The sequence below is a fragment of the Dasypus novemcinctus genome, chromosome 1, assembly GCF_030445035.2.
Source record: "Dasypus novemcinctus isolate mDasNov1 chromosome 1, mDasNov1.1.hap2, whole genome shotgun sequence".
Taxonomy (NCBI): domain Eukaryota; kingdom Metazoa; phylum Chordata; class Mammalia; order Cingulata; family Dasypodidae; genus Dasypus; species Dasypus novemcinctus.
In genome coordinates, this window is record NC_080673.1 from 4701993 (window position 1) to 4723336 (window position 21344).

General features: G+C 42.8%; 1 protein-coding gene across 3 annotated transcripts in view; it reads right to left on the reverse strand.

The window, feature by feature from the left end:
* Positions 1 to 9447, reverse strand: part of STOX2 (storkhead box 2) — a 242191-nt gene extending 232744 nt beyond the window's left edge. For 2 of the 3 annotated variants that reach the window (XM_058303080.2, XM_058303116.1), the window contains exon 1: positions 8614 to 9447. In XM_058303080.2, coding sequence (XP_058159063.1) covers positions 8614 to 8977 — 364 coding nt within the window. In that variant the 5' untranslated portion in view covers positions 8978 to 9447. The remainder of the gene's footprint in view (positions 1 to 8613) is intronic. The other variant, XM_058303046.2, reaches the window with a different exon arrangement.
* Between the last annotated feature and the right edge of the window lie 11897 nt (positions 9448 to 21344).

Genomic DNA, 21344 nt, shown 5'->3' on the forward strand with positions numbered 1-21344 from the left:
CCAGGGTTCAGGCTTCCTGGGTTCCTCTCTTCCCAGGGTTCATTCCTCTCTGGGCTCAGCTCCTCTGTTTTCTCCACAAGGTCTGCTATAGAATATGAGGCTCTCTAGGCTTTGCCTTGCTCCACAAGGCCAGCTGTAGACTATGAGGTAAACAGTTCTGTCTCTCTCCCCAGGGCTTCTGCTGTGTCTAAGAAGCCATCTCTTTTCCTCTGTGTTCTTCTCCTGTGTGTTCACTTCCCAAGCTCCAGCTCAAAACTCCAGCATCAAAACTCCAACACCGGGAAGCGGACTTGGCCCAGTGGTTAGGGCATCCATCTACCACATGGGAGGTTCGCGGTTCAAACCCCAGGTCTCCTTGACCCGTGTGGAGCTGGCCCATGCGCAGTGCTAGGAGTGCCATGCCACATAGGGGAGCCCCACGTGCAAGGAGTGCGCCCCATAAGGAGAGCCACCCAGCGCAAAAGAAAGTGCAGCCTACCCAGGAATGGCGCCGCACACACAGAGAGCTGACGCAACAAGATGACGCAACAAAAAGAAACACAGATTCTTGTGCCGCTGACAACAACAGAAGAGGACAAGGAGCAAATAGACACAGAGAGCAGACAACTGGGGGAGGGGGGGAGGGGAGAGAAATAAATCTTTTTTAAAAAAATACCTGTTTAAAAAAACAAAAACACAAACAAAAAACTCCAACATCAAAACTCCAACTAATTCCCCTGCTCTGCCTTGTAGTTATATCTGTGACTCCCCACATCCATGGGTGGGGACGCAACATGCTATTGATGTGGCCTAATCAAAACCCTAAACATAATTTAATCATGCCCAGGTAAAGACCACTTTACAAACACAAACCAAGATCTATTTTTGGAATTCATAAATCATATCAAACTGCTACAATGTATTACTGCCGACATTAAAATTCCCCTACCACCTCTGTGCCTCTCCCACAGCTCCTAGATCATCCTGTGGAATCTCTCATGAGTTGGGTCTACCCTTCTAGAAGAGTTTAGTCTCATGTTCAGTCTGGATACTGTAGTGGTTCCTCTACCTCTTTATGTCATTTATCACATGTTTCAAGAAGACAGTTCTAGTTCTGACCCTTGACAGTGTCCAACTTTCCCCTTCTCTATCAAGAGTGATGGTGTCCTTCTCAGCTCTCTATCCATGTAAAAGAGCTCCTCCCATATCAGCCAGTATGGCTAAAGTTTATTAAAAGCTTTTGACAGGATATTCTTGAAAAGATATTTATGTTGTATTTTGATATTTGTATATACTATATACGTCACAGCTTGTCCCTTGTGAATACATCTATTTAACCTAAGAAAATTTGTTCCCACCAAATTAAGGAATGTCTGTGATTACATTATATCTAAAGTTATAATACAAATGAAAGGGTTTAAAATGTGTTTTACAGATGTATAAAATGAGCTAAAAGTATATGTGCCCAACTTCAAATAAATATGTTAACATCTGCCCTATACACTGAAAATTCTACTTTTAAGGTAATCAAATCATTACCATGTAAAATATATGTTAAGCAGAACCAAAATATCTAAAATATTTGTCACAAGTAGTTTCTATCTAACAAAGCTCTCTAGTTTGCCCCAAAACATGTGCTCGACCTCAGGAACAGCAGCCCAAGTGCTCCCGCTCAGTGTGAGGCGCGCAGGCAGGTCCTCCGCCCCCTTCCAGTTTTATGGGACCCTTTAAAGGAACTAGATAATAACTGAAAAATTTGTCTCTTAATGGGATTTCTCTTCCAAATTCAAGGTAAACCCATGAGGAAACAAACACATGCTCAAAATCAGAATTAAGCCATAAGAGGTGACATTTATAAATCTTTTCAAAACTTCTCAGTTATCACAGCAAAACTTAAGAGTCTCAGAAGTTCATTCCAAATGCTTTATTGGAATGAAACTGACACACCTTGACTGAAAATATCTTTGAGCCAGAGTGAGGTAATTCATAAAAAATGTTTTTATAGCTAGGTAGAAATTTATGAAACTTTTAATGCATCACTCTTCACTGTTTAGACTTAATCCTGAGAGGAATGAGATTAATATGAGGTAGGCGTCTTAGAAAGTGAGAACCACATCTTAAATGTTTCTGCATTTTCCACACACACACCCATCACAATACTTATTGGAGACTCAACACTTTCTTACAGCAAAATAAAATCGTACGAGGCGCCACTTGAGCTGGGCTTGGCCCACCCCCCTGACCTCACCTCCATCAAGCCCTCCATGCTTTTGCTGGCTCAACAAGCCCCAGCTCCACTGCTTTCCTCTTCTGTTCCTACAACATGCCCAGCTGACACCTGCTGCTCTGCCATAGCTGGCCAACTCCTCATCACTCAAGTGTTACCTCAAACACGAAGTTTTACGGAACAGTCATTCACAGCACCGGTCCTTACACATTGAGTTCAGATCCCAGCTCCATTTACCAAGTGTATCTTTCTGTTCCTCAATGTCCTCATTTGTAAAATGAGTATAATATTGATACCTAGGTAGTATAGATGTCTTAAAGATTAGTTAGTAAAAGTAAAGCACTTTGAAAATAGTAAATGATCCAAAATGTAATCTATTATGTTACTCCATCAAAGATGCTCTCCCTCTAATCTTGCCCTCCCTCAGCCACTCTCTACCTTCTGCTTAATTTTTATATCTTATAACTATCTCAAATTACTTCTTTACTTAATTTTAAAATATCTGTTCTCTACTAGAATGAAAGCTCCAAAAAGTACAAGGACTACATCTATCTCATTGTCTACCTCAGTACCTAGAACAAATCTTAGAAATGCAAACGTTCCAGTCGTTGAATGAATAAATATCTAAAAAGCTTTAAAGCAACTGTTAAGCACCATTAGTCTATGAATCAGTCCATGTCAAGTTAACTTAAGTGATTTCTTGGAATGTAACTTGTATTAAACAATTTTCACAAAACAATTCTGTCTTGAGGTTTCTAACTAGAGAAACCACCTTGACAGCAAGATGCTTTCTGAGAAAATCAATAAAGATTTTTCGCGTAAAATCTTGACGTCCGTATGTTTCAAACAATTTCAAAAGGTCAGTTGTAAGTCCTGATTTAAAGTATAAGAAGCGTCTTTGGCCTTAACTATTTGAATATCTAAGGATAAAATGGGAAAGGGGACAGAAACGCTAACCTGTGCTCCCTGAGATGAGAAGTCAGGGCAATCTCTAGGGCTGACGGGCCAGACCCAACTGAGACTGGGCGGCATGAAGGACCCCATCAGCCCCAGGGGGTCCCTGTTCAGGAGGCGGGGAGCGTCCGACACCACTCCAGGGCCTAAGGATGGTGGCTGGGGCTGGCAGGCCCTTGGGCTCAACCAGGCTCCCAACGGTACCAAGGCTGGGGTGATGAAACTGACCACGTGCGTGCACAGAGAGAAGCTCTCACACTCTCGCGTCACTGCCCGAAGGACTTTGGCTGGTGCTCCTTCATCTCATCCCCTCCTAGCCCCTTCCATCCCACCCACCCGCCAGAGAGCTCGCAGGAAACACAGATCAAATCATGTCACCCCCTTCCCTGCTTAAAAGTCTCCCAGACCTTCTAAATCTGTGCACCTGGTCCTAGCCTCCCCTTCCGTTCCCATGCCCTACCACTCTCCCCCCACACCCCATCCGGCCGACTGTCAAACATGCCATGAACTCTCCAACCCCATGACTTTCCTCGTGCTCCTGAACCAGCTGGGAAAACCCTCCTGCTCTGCCTCCCACCCCTCATCTGCACACAGCTTGGCTTGAGCCTCACCTTTGGGGACCTCCCAACCAGCTCACAAGGCACAAGTGGTGATACAGAGACTGGCACTTAGTAGGCACTCAATAAACAAGCGTGGGATTTAATTCAATGTGGTTTACTCAAAAAGCTATAGAATAACAGTAAAACATTTTTAGTTTCCTGCACACATGTATCCCTTTTGAGAGACCTGGAAATAAAAAGTCTCAACCTTTTTCTACATGCCCAAAGTAGGTTCTTTCCAAAAGTGGGTTTTGAAGATTCCAAATCAAAACTACTTTCACTTTGAGTTGCTTAATTGCCTGTTTCTTGTTAAATCTAACAATCTTCTCCTTGTTTTCCAGTTCCCACCAATCCCCACCTGAAATTTTACAGTTGGTTAGAACCACATACTTTCAGAATTACAGGCAACAAAATGCTTGCAATTTCAATGTTCACATTTTCAAATTTCAAAGCAAAATATTAACTTTCAATCCTGCTGTGAAAGTGTTGGTTTGCCTCATCTGTACTGTGGCACAGCCAGAAAAAGTCACCTAGACAGAGAATCAAGCGGAACAATTTTATTACCACTTTGTAAGTAGAATCTAGGAGACCTCCTAGAAAACAAAACCAAATTTTGTGAATAATCATTATTTATGGGTGGGAGGGAGTTCCCAGGGCATGCATATAGGGTATATAGATGTGCTCATGTGTTCGTTGGGTGTTTGCGTGGGGGGCAGAGTTTTATACAACAACTGAGGGAGTGCTGAGTTCCTATTCCAGAAACTCTGTTGCACTCTCCAATGGAGCAACAACAATCCCCCAAGTACAAGGGCAAAAATCAGTGAGGAATAATGGTCCAATAATGGGCCCTTGATATTGATGACTATGCTGATGAGTCTGTGTGCTTGAAATTTCAACTAGGCCTAGAGCTGCAGGGTACCTAAGAGTTTCCTCCTGAGAGCCTCCATGTTGCTCAAATGTGGCCACTCTCTAAGCCAAACTCAGCATGTAAATGCATTACCTTCCCCCGAGCGTGAGACATGACTCCTGGGTGTGAGCTTCCCTGGTGCCAAGGGATTACTACCAGACACCAGTTGGTGATGCAACTAGAAAAGACCTTGAATAAAAGGGGGAAATGGTAAAGACCAATGAGTTTATATGGCTAAGAAGATTCAAAATGAGTCAGGAGGTCATCAGAGGGGTCACGCTTATGCATGTCTCAGCAGGATCTCAGAGACAGGCAAAGTAGATACAACCCCAGGTAGTGGTACTCCTGAGGGCTATGGAAACACACAGGTTCTACGGTCATGGTAGATGGCTCTGGAGTTCAGTGCCTTGCCAGTGGGCCATACTTTGGAATTTTTGTGCTCCCGAGTGTGATGGAGTTGGACTCTGATGTGACCTGTCTATGCATGCCTCTTCTGTCACTTTAGCTAAACCTATGGTTCATGCTAGGGTTGGTGTAAGCCCAGGAGACTTGAATCTCTGGACTGTCCATGTGCCAGCTGGGTCCTGGGCCTCAGTAGAGTTGTAACGCCTACTCTCCAGTTCATTGGACTTGCCCAAGTCAGCTGACAGGGAGGTAAGGATGGTCAACCACCACATCAGGGAACCAAGAAAGTCGACAGCTGTAAGCAGGAGAATTCCATCCATCAGCCACATGGGATCTAAGCCCCCTCTTGATTTGGAGGTGGAGTGGACATTGCCATCCCAGGGTCCTCAGGATGGAGGAATAAAATATGGATTAGAGTAGACTTACTGGTATTCTACTATAGAGTTATGCTGACTCTAGCAATGGAAGAAATTATATCATTGATGTGAAGACAGTGGCCATGGGAGTTGCTGAAGGCAAGGAGAGGAAGGAAGAGGTGTGATATGGGGGCATTTTCAGGAGTTGGAGCTGTCCTTGGTGAAACTGCAGGGATAGATGCAGGACATTATACATCCTGCCACAGCCCACTGAATGGACTGGGAGAGAGTGTATGCTACAACATAAACTATAATCCACGCTGTGTAGCAATGCTCCAAAATGCACTCGTCAAATGCAACGAATGTATCACACTAATGAAAGAAATTGTCGATGTGGGAGGAGTGGAAGGTGTGGGGAGTGGGATATACGGGAACCTCTTACATTTTTTAATGTAACATTTTGTGTGATCTATGTATCTTTTAAAAAGCGATAATAAAAAAATCATCATTTACCACTAGAATAATAAAATTTAAACCAGCATTTGGTTACCAGTTATTCAAGAGGACTGTTGGTGACTGATGAGTTTAAATCAAGTTTAACAAGGAAGAACAGAACGGATCCTGTAATGCTCATCTGCAGGTTTGCTTCTATATCTGTTTCACACCCATGCAATAATTAGCTAAAATCACAAAATAACATAAAAGTACCTGATATATTTAGTAGAGACTGGGGGATCACTTGAAAGGTGTGCTGCCAGTAATATATTACTAACTTTAAAAAGTAGCAAAGATGGTGATCGATTCCTGTTTTTATACATAAAGTCAACAGATTCAAGGATACGCCATGATATTGTCACTCTCTCTTTTCAGGGTAGTTACAGCTAGACTCACCCTGTGCATCCCCCTGTGATTTTTTTGAGCATATGAACTTGTCATCCTCGTTACTGGGCTCAAAACAAAAAGTCAGACACCAGTGGCTCCCCAGCTTCAGAATTTCAATACCCAAAAAAAGGTTCTCTAACTGAAGCTTTAGCAGACTTGGAGGTTCAGTTAGAGAATTTTTAAAATAGATAACATCTTACCAACCATTAAGCATCTTACAATCATTTCCGAAACAGAATTGTAATTCCAGTAGTTTTGAATCCCTGAGGCAGTTCAAAAGAAAGTGACCACTTGGGTCCCAGCAGGTTTACACTCTTGCTCCTTTTATCGAATACCTCAGCTACAGGAGGCAACACATTTGCTCCTGTAAGGCATTTCCTCCTGGGCGGGAGGGTGGGTGGTATAAGGTTTAGGGCTGAGCAGAGGTGGTACCCATCAGCTGCCAGTCAGCCTGAGAAAGCTCAGGGGATACCTAGCCGGCTGAGGGTAACAGTCGATCAGGTACAGCAGTCGGGACTCTAAATTCCTGCCAAAATAATTCTCTTCTGTTAATATGACAGATGTCACCAATTCCTATAAGCTTATGAATTCTGCTGAAATGAAAAAATACAAATACACTGAGGTATTTACAAATGAAAGGATATTATGTCTGGGATTTGCTTCAAAATGGTTGGGTCTGGTCGGTTACAGATGAAACAGGTTGGCCATTAGTCGATAAATTTTGAGGTTGAATGATGGGTATATGGGAGTTCCAATATAATTTGTTTTCTACTTCTGTATATATTTAAAATTACCCAAAACGAAAAGGAAGAAACAAGCATGAAGTTTAAAAGAATACTACTGAAATGCTGCAATTTATACAGTACATTAAAAATGACTATGTATATTCTAACTTCCACACAGTCCAGAGCAGGGCAAGCCTCAGAGACTTTCATCTTGGCCCCTTGACTAACGCAGCTTAATTAAAGGGGTGCAATTGACGACTTCAGTAAAATAAAAACATCAAACAAAAGAGATAAAGGCACCTTTAGGAATTCAGAACAGATTATAAAACAAACAAAAAGACTGTCTTCTCAATCTTTGTAAAGATTTCTGCTATGCAAATATAAACAATACACAACAAAATTTTTAAATGCTATAAACTTGGCATTGCATTATTGAAGGACACATGCAGGTAAAAGCTAATCCTGCAGGGTAAAACTGCATACCAACAGTGGGGAGCAAAAAAAAAAAATCGGCTTTACAGTCATTCAGCGTTTGAACTTTTGACCTCTTCCCAAAATGTCATGAAAGAATTTCTAAACCGTGGGACTAGAAAGAACGCTTTTTTTCCCTTGAAATCATTCCACAAAACATCTACTAGTTACTGAATACGCTTTTAACCACTGGGCCCAAAGTACAAAACTATACGATGTGTTCTAAAAGAGATGTAAACCGGATTAAGGAAGAAAAAACAAGAAGCAGTGCAAAAAAAACCAGCAAGTCAACACACATTGGAAGCGCGACAGCAAATGACGCCCTCCCTCCGGGCTCTCGTCCCCTGTACATTTTTTCTTCCTGTTTGGCTGAGGCTCAGACTTTTTCTCTGTCCTCTTCGTGTCCTTTCCGAGTGTCAAACTCACCAAACGGCCCAAGAAAGATGCGTTTCCAACCCCACAGACGCCCCGGTCCCGTGCAGCGACGCGCGTGCCGGAGCCTGCCCACCGCCCCCGCGGGCCCGGCCTTCCGGGCGAGGGCAGCCACCGCGCGGGGACAGCGCCCCGGCCCGCGTCAGGGCCCGCGCTCGCGCCCCACACGCACGCCCCGCGGGTGCGGGAAAGGGGAGACTCACAGCCCGGAGCCGCCGCCGCCCCGCCGGCGCCCCGCGCTGCCTCCCCGAGCCGACCCGCGCCGCCGGGGGCTCCCGCGGGCGGGGGCGGGCGTGCCGGGGAAGGCGCACGTCCCCTTCGGGTGCCCGAGCGCCCCAATCCCGCGCTCCCGGCGAGCCGCCGGCCCCTCCCCGTCTGGGCGCGGGGGTGGAGGGACGCGCGGGGCGCCGAGTAAGGGAGGGCCTGCGGGCAGCGCGGGGCGGGCGGTCACCTGCGCGGGGCGGGCGGGGCAGGGGGCGCGGGGCGGGCGTCACCTGCACGGCGCGGGCGGGGTGGGGCAGGGGGCGCGGGGCGGGCGTCACCTGCGCGGGGCGGGCGGGGCAGGGGGCGCGGGGCGGGCGTCACCTGCGCGGGGCGGGGGGCGCGGCGCGGGCCGTCACCTGCGCCGGGCGGGCGGGCGGGGCGCGGGGCAGGGGCGCGGCGCGCGGGCGCTCACCCAGGCAGCGGATGTGGAAGCCGGCGGGCGGCCGCAGCGCCCGGCGCGCCCAGCCCTCGCGCAGCGCCTCCAGGTGCTCCTCCTTGCCCTGGATCAGCAGGACCTGCTCGTCGATCCAGCCCAGGAAGAAGGTCTCGGCCACCGCCGCGGTGACCTTCTGGTTCCAGAAGTGCTGCATGTTCTCGGCCTTGAAGTCGGCGAAGATCTCGTAGCCGATGTGGTGCCGGGAGAGCTGGCGCGCCCGGGCGGGGGGCACGGGCTGCGCGCCCCCGGGCCTCGCGCTCGCCGGCCGCGCGGCCGGGCCCAGGACGATGGCCAGCGAGTGAGGCGCGATCTGCAGAAACTTCTCCATCTTCTGGGGCATCCCGCGCCGCCGCGCCCGCACGGCTCACCGCAGCCGCCTCGCCGCCCCGGGAGCCAGCCAGCCGGACGTGTCTGCGCGCAGACGGGGAGCGCCGGGGGCCCCCGCGGGCGGAGCGGGTCGCCTCCGGGTCCCAGGGGAGCGGCGCGCGCGGGGCCCTGGCCGCTCCGGCTCCGAGCGCGGCGGCGTTACCTGCGATTCCGGGCCTCGCGCCCGGAACCGCTCATCTCCAGCGGCGGCACCCTCGGCTCCCTCGGCGCCGGGCAGCCGGGGCGCGGGGCGGGGACGCGGGAGGAGGCGGCCCGAGGGGCGGGCAGTTCCTGCCGAGGCCCGGGAAGCCCCTGGGCCGGTCTCGGCCCGAGGAATCCCGAGGACTGCGAGGCGGGAGCCGGTCTAGGTGGAGCGGGGCGTGCCGGGGGTGTGCGTGTGGGTGGCGGGCCTCCGGGGAGACCCGGAGGCGGGGTGCGCTCGGCGGCACTCGCGGGGCACCGACTCCCGAGGCGCGAGCGTCGCTCCTCCCCACGCTCCTCCCCTGCTCCCAGCTCCCACCGCCCCTGGAACAAGTGGATTCGCTGACTGGTTCATGGACCCGTGGAACTGGCTTTTTAAAAACTTAGTCAACCACGAAAAATGGTCGTCAGTCCCTCCCTCCACTCCGGCGGCGCTGCTCGAGCTGGGACCGCGGCGTGCGCCGTGGGCCTGCCCTGGCAGGAGCCCAGTGACTGCCAGTGTCGTCCACGCAGGTTCACGGGGACAGACCGTCGCCAGGAAAGACGACGATTACAACAGAAAGTCTTCGTTCGGCTTGTTTCTGTGCAAAACCGTTTCGCTGACTTTTCACTGAAAGAGACTAGTAGTCCTGCGTGCCTGTCCGAAAGCTCGGAAGGCTTCCTTTGCCTCGAGAAGTGGGTCTGCAACTGCCGCGCGCCAGAGTCGCCCGGAGCACGGTTAAATGCTGAGATCTAGGCGCCCCTCCCGGAGCTTCTGAGCCAAGGAGTTCCGCGGTGGAGCCCGATATTTGTTCACTCCTCACAAGGTTCCAGACGGCTCTGCTAGTGCTGCTCCTGGTACAAGCGTTTCGAAAACCGCTGATACAGGAAACTTTGCCTTGGGCTGGGAGTGGACTTGGGGGATGACTGGCGTGCTTGCTGCTGGCGTCCTGCAATTTTATTTTTGTGAAAAGTCACTAAATCCAGGTCTGAAGACCTCTGTTTTACTGCAGGGTGACCTTGAACAGGTCACTGAAGTCCACTTTCCCCATCTGCAAAATGGAAGTTAAGTCCTCGCAGCCCAGCGCGCGAGACCGCGGAAAGCATCAAGAAAGGAAAGGAGTCACCCCGCCTGGAGTTGCACCGTCCATCCCCAGTGGGCCCGAGGTGCGTGTGGCCACAAGGCAGCCTCGGAGTGCCAAGGACAGGGCGGCCTGAGGAAGACGGCTGGAGCTGTGGCTGTGTGAAGAGTCCTGCCCTCAGGCTTTCCCACGCACCCATGGTGGGGAGACCTGGGGCTTTCTCGCCTGGCTTGTAGCGTTTTAGCACGAAGCTTCAATTTGGTGCCACTGAAATGCCTGCTCTTTGCTCGCCCTTCTCAGTACCTGGGCCTCAGAAAGGGGGGAAGTGGTAGTGGCTGGAAAAAATGTCACACTTGTGACAGGGGTTTTCTTTGCATTTATCTCTTTTTTTCTCTTTTTTTACATAATCTCAGAGTTAGAGAAAAGATGCAAGAATAATAAAAAGAATACCTACATACCTTCAATTATATTTCCAATAGTTAACATTTTACTATACTTGCTTTATCCATACATCTCTCTCATACACACACATTTTTTTCCAAATATTTGTTTCTCAACTATGGAGTTACTATATATACTTTGTAATTAGCAAGTATCTTTTTGAGATTATGTAAATAACTGTTTCTCCTCATATTTTTACCCATTTGGTTGAGCAGTCATTTATGATTCTGTCTGTTCCAGTTATTATTATGATTGCCAAATTGTGATTTTCTAGTTCCATCATTCTGTCTACATTTGTTAGTTGGTGCTTTCCCTTCTGCTTTCTTACTTTCTCTTTCTTTTTCTTTTTCTGCCTCTATCTCTGAATTTCTTTATATCAGAATAGACTGATGTATTCTTACCTTATTTACTAGATTATAATCCTTAATGATCATTATTTTGATGCTTGTATATCCCATATTTGACCAGTGTCCTTTTGACATGTCCCCATCATTCTCCAAGCACTTCCTGACTTTTTTGCCACAACAAAATATTCCAGGCTCATCTTGCAGTTTCCCTGCCCCAGTCATGGAATCAGCTACTTTTTTCAAGGATCTCTGGTTCATTTTAGTGGTTTAGAAACCAAGATCTGGGCACTAGGTGTACTCCTTGCTACTGGGTTAACATTTATTTTTGTTTAATCCACTTATCCATGAACATTAAAATACTGAACTTCTCTCCTTTAAAATATAATGTTCTCAATCATCTGTACTGTAAATTCTAGGCAGTGTGGTTTAGTAGAAAGAGTTTGACCATGGAGTGGGACAATGTATGTTCCATCTATTTATTAGATATATGAGGAACTTCAGGCAAGTTCCCTCTCTGGCCCTCAGATTTCTTATCTCTAAAAGAGAGAGTTGTTATGAAAAGCAAGATAACATGTAAAGAGCCTGGGACATAGTAGGTATTCAATAAAACACTGATTTCATCATTTTCTATTTATTCACACATGGATATATGTCTTTTTCATTAGTGTGATGTTTCGCCTGACTTCTACTTCTCCCAAAACCCAGAAAACAACTGTATTACAATGTTCAGGCCTTTCCCTCTTTTGAATGAAAGAAACAGTTTGATCAGAGGTGGGGATTTTGCATGTTCTGTCATGCCATGCTTTTTAAAAATCATATAATCATGAGAATGAAGGGACTCCAAAGGACACTTAGGTAAGCTATTCTTCTGATGACTAAATCCCTTCCAGACCTTTTCTAAATGATCACTTGGTTTATGCAAGAGCATCTCATAATCTAGCCCTTTCCACTTGTGTGTTCACAAACCAGTATGGCAGCCCCAGAAACCATGCAGCTTCTGCTGTATTTAGGGTCTCTGCCTGCTTCCCTTTGCCCTAATACCTACCCATGAAGTCCCTCAGAGGCCCTTTATGATTATCTTGAGGCACAAGACTGGCACCCAGTGCTCTCCAAACCATGGTGCCTCAGGGTGTCAAAGCAAACTCTATTCCAAGTCATGGCCCTTCTCTCCAACTTGAGGACACTCTTGGTCACCGAGCCCCAAAGCAGCTCTGAGTCTCTCCAAAAACAGCTCCTTCATTACACATCAGCAATTCTTGGACAAAAACACCCAAAACTTCACAAGACTAAGCTACCATTTGCAAGTATGATGCAACTTTTTCCTTAGGAAAATAAATGCAATTTGTCTTCAACATAGGCAGACTTTGACATTCTCTACCAGGTATTTTTCCCACTTATACCACATCTCAAACATCTCCTACCCAGTAACGGGCTCTGCTTTATGTTTGTATAACCAGATGACCTAGTTGAATGATTTTCCCAGGAAAAAGTATTTCTCCAAATATAAAAAAGAATAGTGTGTTCAAATACCTACCTGTTGAAAGATTGCTTGAAATAATAAGCTTCCCATCTTCTGCTACACCCATCACCTCTGCTGTATTCTCTTTGCTTGAAGTGATTCACTAAGGCCAGCGCACACTCAGAAGGAGGGGATTACACAAAGGCATGACCACCAGGAGTTAGACATCATGAAGGGTCCTCCCAGGGGCGGCCTACCACAACACTTATAATGAACCAAGAAAAGATTCCACTATTGTGATGGTCACAATACAGTGACATAGTAAAATTGCAACTTCTTGTATAAATGCTCTCTACCACATATAGATAGGAAGCTCTTGCCACATGCACACATGTATGCATGCATGCATACCTGATTATCAGAAGAACTATTGGACTTCTGAACAGGAAGAGCCATCTTAAGAGGATGCGCCATCAAAATTAACGGAGGGGAGCAGATGTAGCTCAAATGGTTGAGTGCCTGCTTCCCATATACAAGGTCCTGTGTTTAATTCCTGGTACCTCCTAAAAATTTTTTTAAAAAACAACAACAAACCTCAATGGAGGCATTCCAAGAAGATGGTGTTGGTGTAGGTAGACAGGGCTCAATTCTCTCACAAAATCTGTTGACAACAAAAGCTGTCTGAGGGGCATTGTGTAGCCCAGGACAGTACTACACAATGCCCAAGAGGGCAAGGGACAGAGAAACAAAGAACCCAAAACAACAACATGACTTACCAAACCCAGGAAGGGCCAGGAAGGGCTCTGATACCCCAGCCCCAAGACAATAAGCCAGGAAAATTCCCTTGGTACAGTGCAGCCAACTAAAGGGGAACAAACATCTTCCTCCCTGTCAGCTGTTACAAGGGAAAAGGGAGGGGTAGATGGGGGGAAGTTTCACTTCAGTGAATTTGGCCAGCAGAGCCTGCTTTGAATCTTGGCTCTGGCCAGACCAAAGCACAGGAAAGCAGGAAATTTAAAGAAACATCTCCATGGAAAGGTGTGTTGACAAGTACCATCTGCTGGCTGGTCTGGAAATTGCATGGAAAAAAAACTGCTTTTAGGTCTCTGTTAACCTGAACTCCTGGGAGAAAATCTGCACTCCATTAGTGAGTCCGTGGTCCAATTTTAGTAACTTAAGCTGGGAAATTTTAAAGACTTAGAATAAGTTGAACTAAATATCAAAGAAGAGCTGTGGGAAAAAACAGTGAGCAAGAAAGAGAAATTGACCATCAAAGTAAATTCACCAACATATTCAGATGCCTAGATCCCAGCAAAAATTCCAAACCATACTAGAAAACAGGAAGAGATGGCCTGGTCAAAGGAATAAACCAGATATCCTTAACAGATACAGGATTTTAGACCATCAGTGATAAATTACACAACTTTCTTAGTGATCAATTTAAAAATTGAAAGAAAATATAACTAAAGATAAAGGATATTAAGAAGTCACTGGGCGAGCATGAAGAACAATTTGAAAGCCTGCAAATAAAACTAACAGACTTAGGGAATGAAAGACACAATGGATGAGATTACAAGAATACATTAGGGTCACATAAGAGCAAATTTGAAATGCTCGAAGACAGAATTAGTGATTTCAAAAACAGAACATCTGAACTGGAAAAAACAGGAGAACAGAAAGAAGAAAATGGAAAAAATGGAACATGGTCTCAGGGAATTGAGTGACTATGTGAAACATACAAACACACGAATTATCAGTGTCTCAGAAGAAGACAATGAAAAAGGGGCAGAAAGAATATCTGAGGATATAATGACCAAAAAATTCCCAACCCTTATGAAAGACATAAATATCAATATCCAATAAGGACAATGCACCCAAAACAGAATAAATCCAAATAAACCTACTATGATACATCTGTTATTCAGAATGATAAATAGAGAGGATTCTGAAAGCAGCAAGAGAAATGCAAAGCATCACATACAAGGGAACCTCAATGAAATTAAGTGCTGATATCTCATCAGAAAGCAAAGAGACGAGAAGAAAGTAGTGTGATGTATTTAAGTTACTGAAAGAGAAAAACTGCCAGTCACAAATTCTGTATCTGGCAAAGCTGTCCTTCAGAAATGAAGGTGAGTTCAGAGTCTTCACAGACAAACAAAAACTGGTAGAGTATGTTACCAAAAGACCAGAATTACACAAGATACTAAAGGGAGTACTGCAGCATGAAGGGAAAAAACAAGGGTAAGAAACTTGGAGGAGAGTGTAGAAATGAAGATTATTAAGAAGGGTAAATTAAAGAGTAAAAGACAATAGTAAGCTATGACAACAGAAAGCCAATGGACAAAATTGATGAAGTAAGGAATGCCTTTACAGCAACAACATTGACTGTTAATGACTTAAACTCCCAATCAAAAGACATAGACTGATAGAATAGACTTTTAAAAATATGAACCATTTATATGCTGTCTACAAGAGGCTCAATGCAGATTTAAAGATACAACCAGGTTAAAAGTGAAAGTTTGGAAAGAGATATTAAAATAGTAACCAAAAAGGTGCTGGAGTAGCGATACTAATATCAGACAAATAGATTTTAAAAGCAAAACTGTTTTAAGGGATGAAAAAAGTCGTTACATACTAATAAAAGGGGTAATTCGCCAAGAAGAAATAACTGTACTAAATATTTATGCACCTAACCTCAGTGCCCCTAGATACATGAGGCACTCACTGGCAAAGCTGCAGGGAGAAATAGATGTCTTTACAAAAATAGTTGGAGATGTCAACATGCCACTCTCAGTATTGGATAAAGCATCTGGACAGAGGATAAATAAAGAAACTGAGAATTTGAATAATACGATAAATGAACTAGACCTGACAGACAACTATAGAGTGCTGTACCCCAAAACAGCAAGACATATATTCTTTTCAAGCACTCATGGATCCTTCACCAGGCTAGACCATATATTGGATCAAAAGACAAGACTCAATAACTTTAAAAAGATAGAAATTGTAGAAAACACTTTATCTGAGCATAACAGAATGAAGCTAGAAATCAATAATGGACAAAAAAAGGGAAAATTCATAAATATATGCAGATTAAACAAGATGAATAATCAGTGGGTAAAAGAAGAAACTGCAAGAGAATTCAGCAAATATCTTGCTCTAAATGAAAATGAGAAAACAGCATATGAAAACCAATGGGATACCACAAAGCAGTGCTGAGAGGGAAATTTACAGCCCTCAATGCTTATGTTAAAAAAGAAGAAAGCTAAAATTGAAGATTTAACTGCACACCTGGAAGAACTAGAAAAAGAACAGCAAACTAATCCAAACCAAGCCAAAAGAAAGAAATAGTAAAGATTGGAGCAGAAATATATGAAATTAAGAACAAAAAAAAACAATAGAATCAACAAAACCAAAAGTTGGTTCTTTGAGATGATCAACAAAATCAACAAACCCTTAGCTAGACTGACAAAGAAAAAAGGAGAGAAGATGAAAATAAATAAAATAAAATATGAGAGGGGGGACATTCCCACTGACCCCATAGAAATTAGAGTGCTCATAAGAGGATACTATGAATAACTGAATGCCAAAAAATTAGACAATGTAGATAAGATGGACAAATACGGAGAAACACACAAACCCCGTACCCTCACCCTAGAAGAAATGGAAGACCTCAATGAACCAATCACAAGTGAAGAAATTGAAACAGTCATCAAAAACCTCCCAAAGATGAAAAATCTGGGACCAGGTGGCTTCACATAGTAATTCTACCAGTCATTCAAATATGAGTTAATACTGATCTTGCTCAAGCTCTTCCAAAAAAATTGAACAGGAAAGAATGCTACCAAACTCATTCTATAAAGCCAATGTCACCCTAATAACAAACCTGATAAAGATACTACAAAAAAGAAAATTACAAACTAAAATCTCTAATGAATACAGATGCAAAAAATCCTCAACAAAATACTTGCAAACCAAATCCAAAAGCACAAAAAAGAATTATACACCACAGTTAAATGGGTTTTATCCCAGGTATGCAAGGGTAGTTATACAGGAAAATACAAGAAAATCATTTAGTGTAATACACCAAATTGATAAACTAAGGAAAAATCATATGATCCTCTCAATCGATGCAGAAAAGGCATATGACAAAATACTGTACCCTTTCTTAATAATAATATACCAAAAAACAGGAATAGAAGGAAACTTTCTCAGTATGGTAAAGTGCATATGTCAAAAACCTACAGCCAGCATTGCACTAAATGGTAAAAGGGTGAAAGCTTTCGTGCTGAGACAGGAGCCAGACAAGGATGCCCACTGTCACTACTGTTCTTCAATATTGTGGTAGAAGTTCTAGCTAAAGTAATTAGGCTTGATAAAGAAGCAAAAGTCACCCAAATAAAAAAGGAAGAAGTAAAAGTTGCACTGTTGACTGATGATATAATTCTATATCTAGAAAATATTGAAAAATCTACAACAAAGCTATTGAAACTAATAGACTAGTTCAGCAAAGGGGCAGGATACAAGATTAATATGCAAAAACCAATAGCATTTCTATACACTACTGATGTGCGATCTGAGGAGGAAATCAGAAAAAAATTCCATTTATAATAGTGACTAAGAGAATAAAACATTTAGGAATAAACCTAACCTAGGACATAAAGGACCTGTATGCAGAAAATGATAAACCATTGCTAAAAGAAACCAAGGAAGCTTTAAAAAATGGAAGGGCATTCTGTGTTCATGGATTGGAAGACTAAATATCATTAAGTTGTCAATTCTACCCAAAATGATTTACAAATTCAATGCAATCCCAATAAAATTCCCAACAGCCTTTTTTGCAGAAATGGAAAAGCCAATTAACAAATTTATTTGGAAGGGTAAGGGTCCCAAATAGCCAAAACGGTCTTTAAAAAGAAGAATGAAATTGGAGGACTCTCACTTCCTGACTTTAAGGCATATAACTTAGGGAGGCGTATTTGGCTCAACTGATAGAAAGAAAGGGGAAAGAAAGAAATAAAAAATAAATCCTAAAAAAAAAAGGCATATAACTTAACTTAGGTACAGTGGTAAAAACAGCATGGTACTGGCATAAAGACAGATTGGCTAATGGAACCAAATTGAGAACTCAGAAACAAACCCTCAATCTACATTCAAGTGATTTTTGACAAAGCTGTCAAGCCCTCTCACCTGGGCCAGAACAGTCTATTCCATAAAAGGTGTTTGTAGGACTGGATGGCAATATCCAAAAGAAAGAAAGAGAACCCCTATCTCACACCTTAAAAAAAAATTAACTCCAAATGGATTAAGGACCTAAAAATAAAAGTGACAGCCATAAAACTCTTGGAAGGAAATGTAGGAAAACATCGTCATGATCTTGTGGTAGGTGGTCGTTTCTTAAATTTTACACCCAAAGCACAAGCAATAAAAGAAAAAATAGATAAATGGAATCTCCTCAAAGTTCAACACTTTTGCACCTCAAAGGACTTTGTCAAAAGGGTGAAAAGGCAGCCTACTCAGTGGGGGAATGTATTTGGTAATCACATATCTGATAAGGGTTTAATATCCATGATATATAAAGAGATTCTACAACTAAACAATAAAAAAGACAAATGACCCAGTTAAAAAATAAGCAAAAGACTTGAAAAGACAATCCAAAGAGAAAATACAAATGGAGAAAAAAAAAAAACGTGAAAAAATGTTCAACATCACTAATGATTAGGGAAATGCAAATAAAAACTACAAGATGTCATTTCACACCTATTGGAATGGACACTTAAAAATTCGTAGAACTATAAGTGTTGGAGAGGATGTGGTGAGATAGGAGCACTTTTTCACTGTTAGTGGGAATGTAGAATGGTACAGATACCGTGGAGTCCTGTTGGCAGTTCCTAAGGAAGTTGAATATCGACTTGCCAGGTGACTCACAATACCATTTTACTGGGTATATGCCCAGAAGAACTGAGAGCAATGACATGGACAGCCATCTGCACACCAGTGTTCATGGCATTGCCAATGAATGGAAACACCCCAGATGTCCATCCACTGATGAATGGATAAATTATGGTGTATACACACAATGCAGTATTATGCAGCAGTAAAAAGAAATGAAGTCGTGAAGTGTATGACAACATGGATGAACCAGGAGGACGCTGTGTTATGTGGGGCAAACCAGACACAAAGGGACAAATACTGTATGATTGTGCTGTTATGAACTAAATATATTGTGTAAAGTCATGGAGATAATACTTAGAATACAGGTCACAAGAAAATAGAATGAGGGTAGAGAAAAAGCTGAGGGTTAATCTGTGCAGAATTGGTTAAAAAGGTTTTTCATAAATCTTTGGAAATGAATAGAAATGGTGACAACACATCATAGTGTTTCTGACTAGCAGAGCTAATATATGGGTATGGCAGTGGTTGAAAGGGAAAGTCTAAGGTCATGTACATTACTAGAAAGAAAGCTAAAAAATGTAACACGGAACTGTATAACATAGTAAAACCTTATGTAAAATATGAGTATGGGTGATATTGCCTATATATAAGACTATTTTTACAATATATATACACAAATAAACTAGAGAGATGGAAACAGAATAGCAGCTATGCATGGCAGGGGAAATAGATTGAAAGGTGATGCTTTCTTTTTTTGTTTATTATCATTATTATTATTGTAATAATGAAACTGCTCTAAAAATGTTTGAAGTGATGAATGCACAAATGTGATTTTACCAAATACCATTGATTGCACACTTTAGATGAATTTATACTTTATTAATATGTTTCAATAAAATTGATTTGTTAGAAAAAAATTCTGGTATGCACCATAACTCTTTTTTGGCATTTTTATTGTAAACTATACATAACATAAAATTTTCCATTTTAACTGTATCATTCAATGGCGTTAAGTACATTTGTAATGTTGTACAATTATCATCACTATTGACTTCCTGGAAATTTTCATTATTCCAAACAGAAACTGTACCCATGAAACAAATAACTGTCCATCCCCTTTCCCCTCACTCCCTGGTTATTGCTATTCTACTATCTCTATGAATTTGCCTCTTCTTTACATGTTATAAAGGTAGAACCATGCCTTGTTTGTCCATTTGTGTCTGGCTTATTTCTCTTAGCAGGATATTTGGAAAGTTTATTCAAGTAGTAACATGTATCAGAACTTCATTCCTTTTTATAGCTGAGTACTACTTCATTGGGTATGTGTGTAAGTTTGCCCATTCATCTATTCATGGACACTTGGGTGTTTTTTACCTTTCGGCTGTTGTAAATGATGCCTCTATGAACATTGGTAGACAATTATCTATTACATTTGAGTCCCTAACTTCAGTTCTTTGGGGTATATACCTAGAGGTGGGATTGCAGGGTCATATTTAAGTTTTATGTTTGAGGAACCACCAATGGTTTGTGACAACTGCTACACTGGTTACAGTCCCACCAACAATGAATGAGGGTTCCACTTGCGCCACATCCTTCCCAACACCTATTTTTATTGGTTTATTTCTCCCCGCCCCTTGTGGTCTGCACTTGCTGTCTGTCTGTTGTGTGCTGGTCCTCTTTTTTAGGAGGCACCAGGGACTGAACCTGGGATCTCTGATCTGAGAGGGAGGTGCCCGATCGCCTGAGCCACCTCCACTTCCCTCAACACTTAGTTTCCTTTTTTGTTTTTTTAATTTTGGCCAACCTAGTGAGTGTGAAGTAGGATCTCAGTTTGGGTTATCTTTTGTTTTTTGTTTGTTTAATTTAAATTTTGTTTTATTAATGAAATACTTTCCACTAAATTATATGACAAAGTTTCAGATAGGTATGTGAAGCCACCATGAACAAATTCAGGTCAAATATTTTCCTAATAAAACCTTATGAAACTCAAACCATTTTAAAAAGTATTTCTGAACTTTGGAATTGTCCTGAATGTCGTTGCAATGACAGATACAGACCATTATATATCTTGTCATAACTTACAAAATTGTATGGGAGAGAGTGTAAACTAAAGTGTTAACTATAATCTACGCTTAGTGGCAATGCTTAAAAATGTGTTCATCAGTTGTAACAAATGTGCCACACTAATGAAGGATGTTGTTGATGTGAGAAAATGTGGGAGGGGGAGGGAGTGGGGCATATGGGAATCCCCTATATTTTTTATATAATATTTATGTTATCTAAGTATCTTTAAAAAACTTTTAAGTATATTTTTAAAAAGTACTTATTTTTTAGGAAGACATTGGAAATACTTATGGACAAAACGAGGTGATTTGCTTCATAATAATATAGAAAGCAATGAAGGAGATGAAGGTATATATGAAATAAGATTAGCAATGAGTTGGTAATTGTTAACCTAGATGATGATTATTTGGGAGTCATTGTAGTACTTTGTCTCCTTCTATATTTATTTTATACAATCTGTAATTTTAAAAAATAAAGGAAAACAAACTCAATGGAATTAAGATGAGGTGCTACTTTATTACTTCTTACCACTGTCATCATCTGCATTATCATCAATTTTATTACCATTACTATTACCATTTAAGTATTGTTTACTACATACCAGAGTAGGTTAAACATTTTCCGTATGTTGTCATATAATTGTGATTTTCTCAGAAGATAATTATAATGGCAATAAAATACTTGAGATAAGTAACCCACCGTTTTCATTTTCAACAGTCCTCGGTTACCAGTTGGTCCAAGCCTTCCACATCCACGGACTTAGTTGCTTTTGCTCTGTGCAGTTCACCAAAATACAAGTTTCCCATGAATTTAGTTTTCATTTCTTCCTCCACCTTTCCCTTTCTCTGCCCTTCCATACCTCCTCTCTCAGCC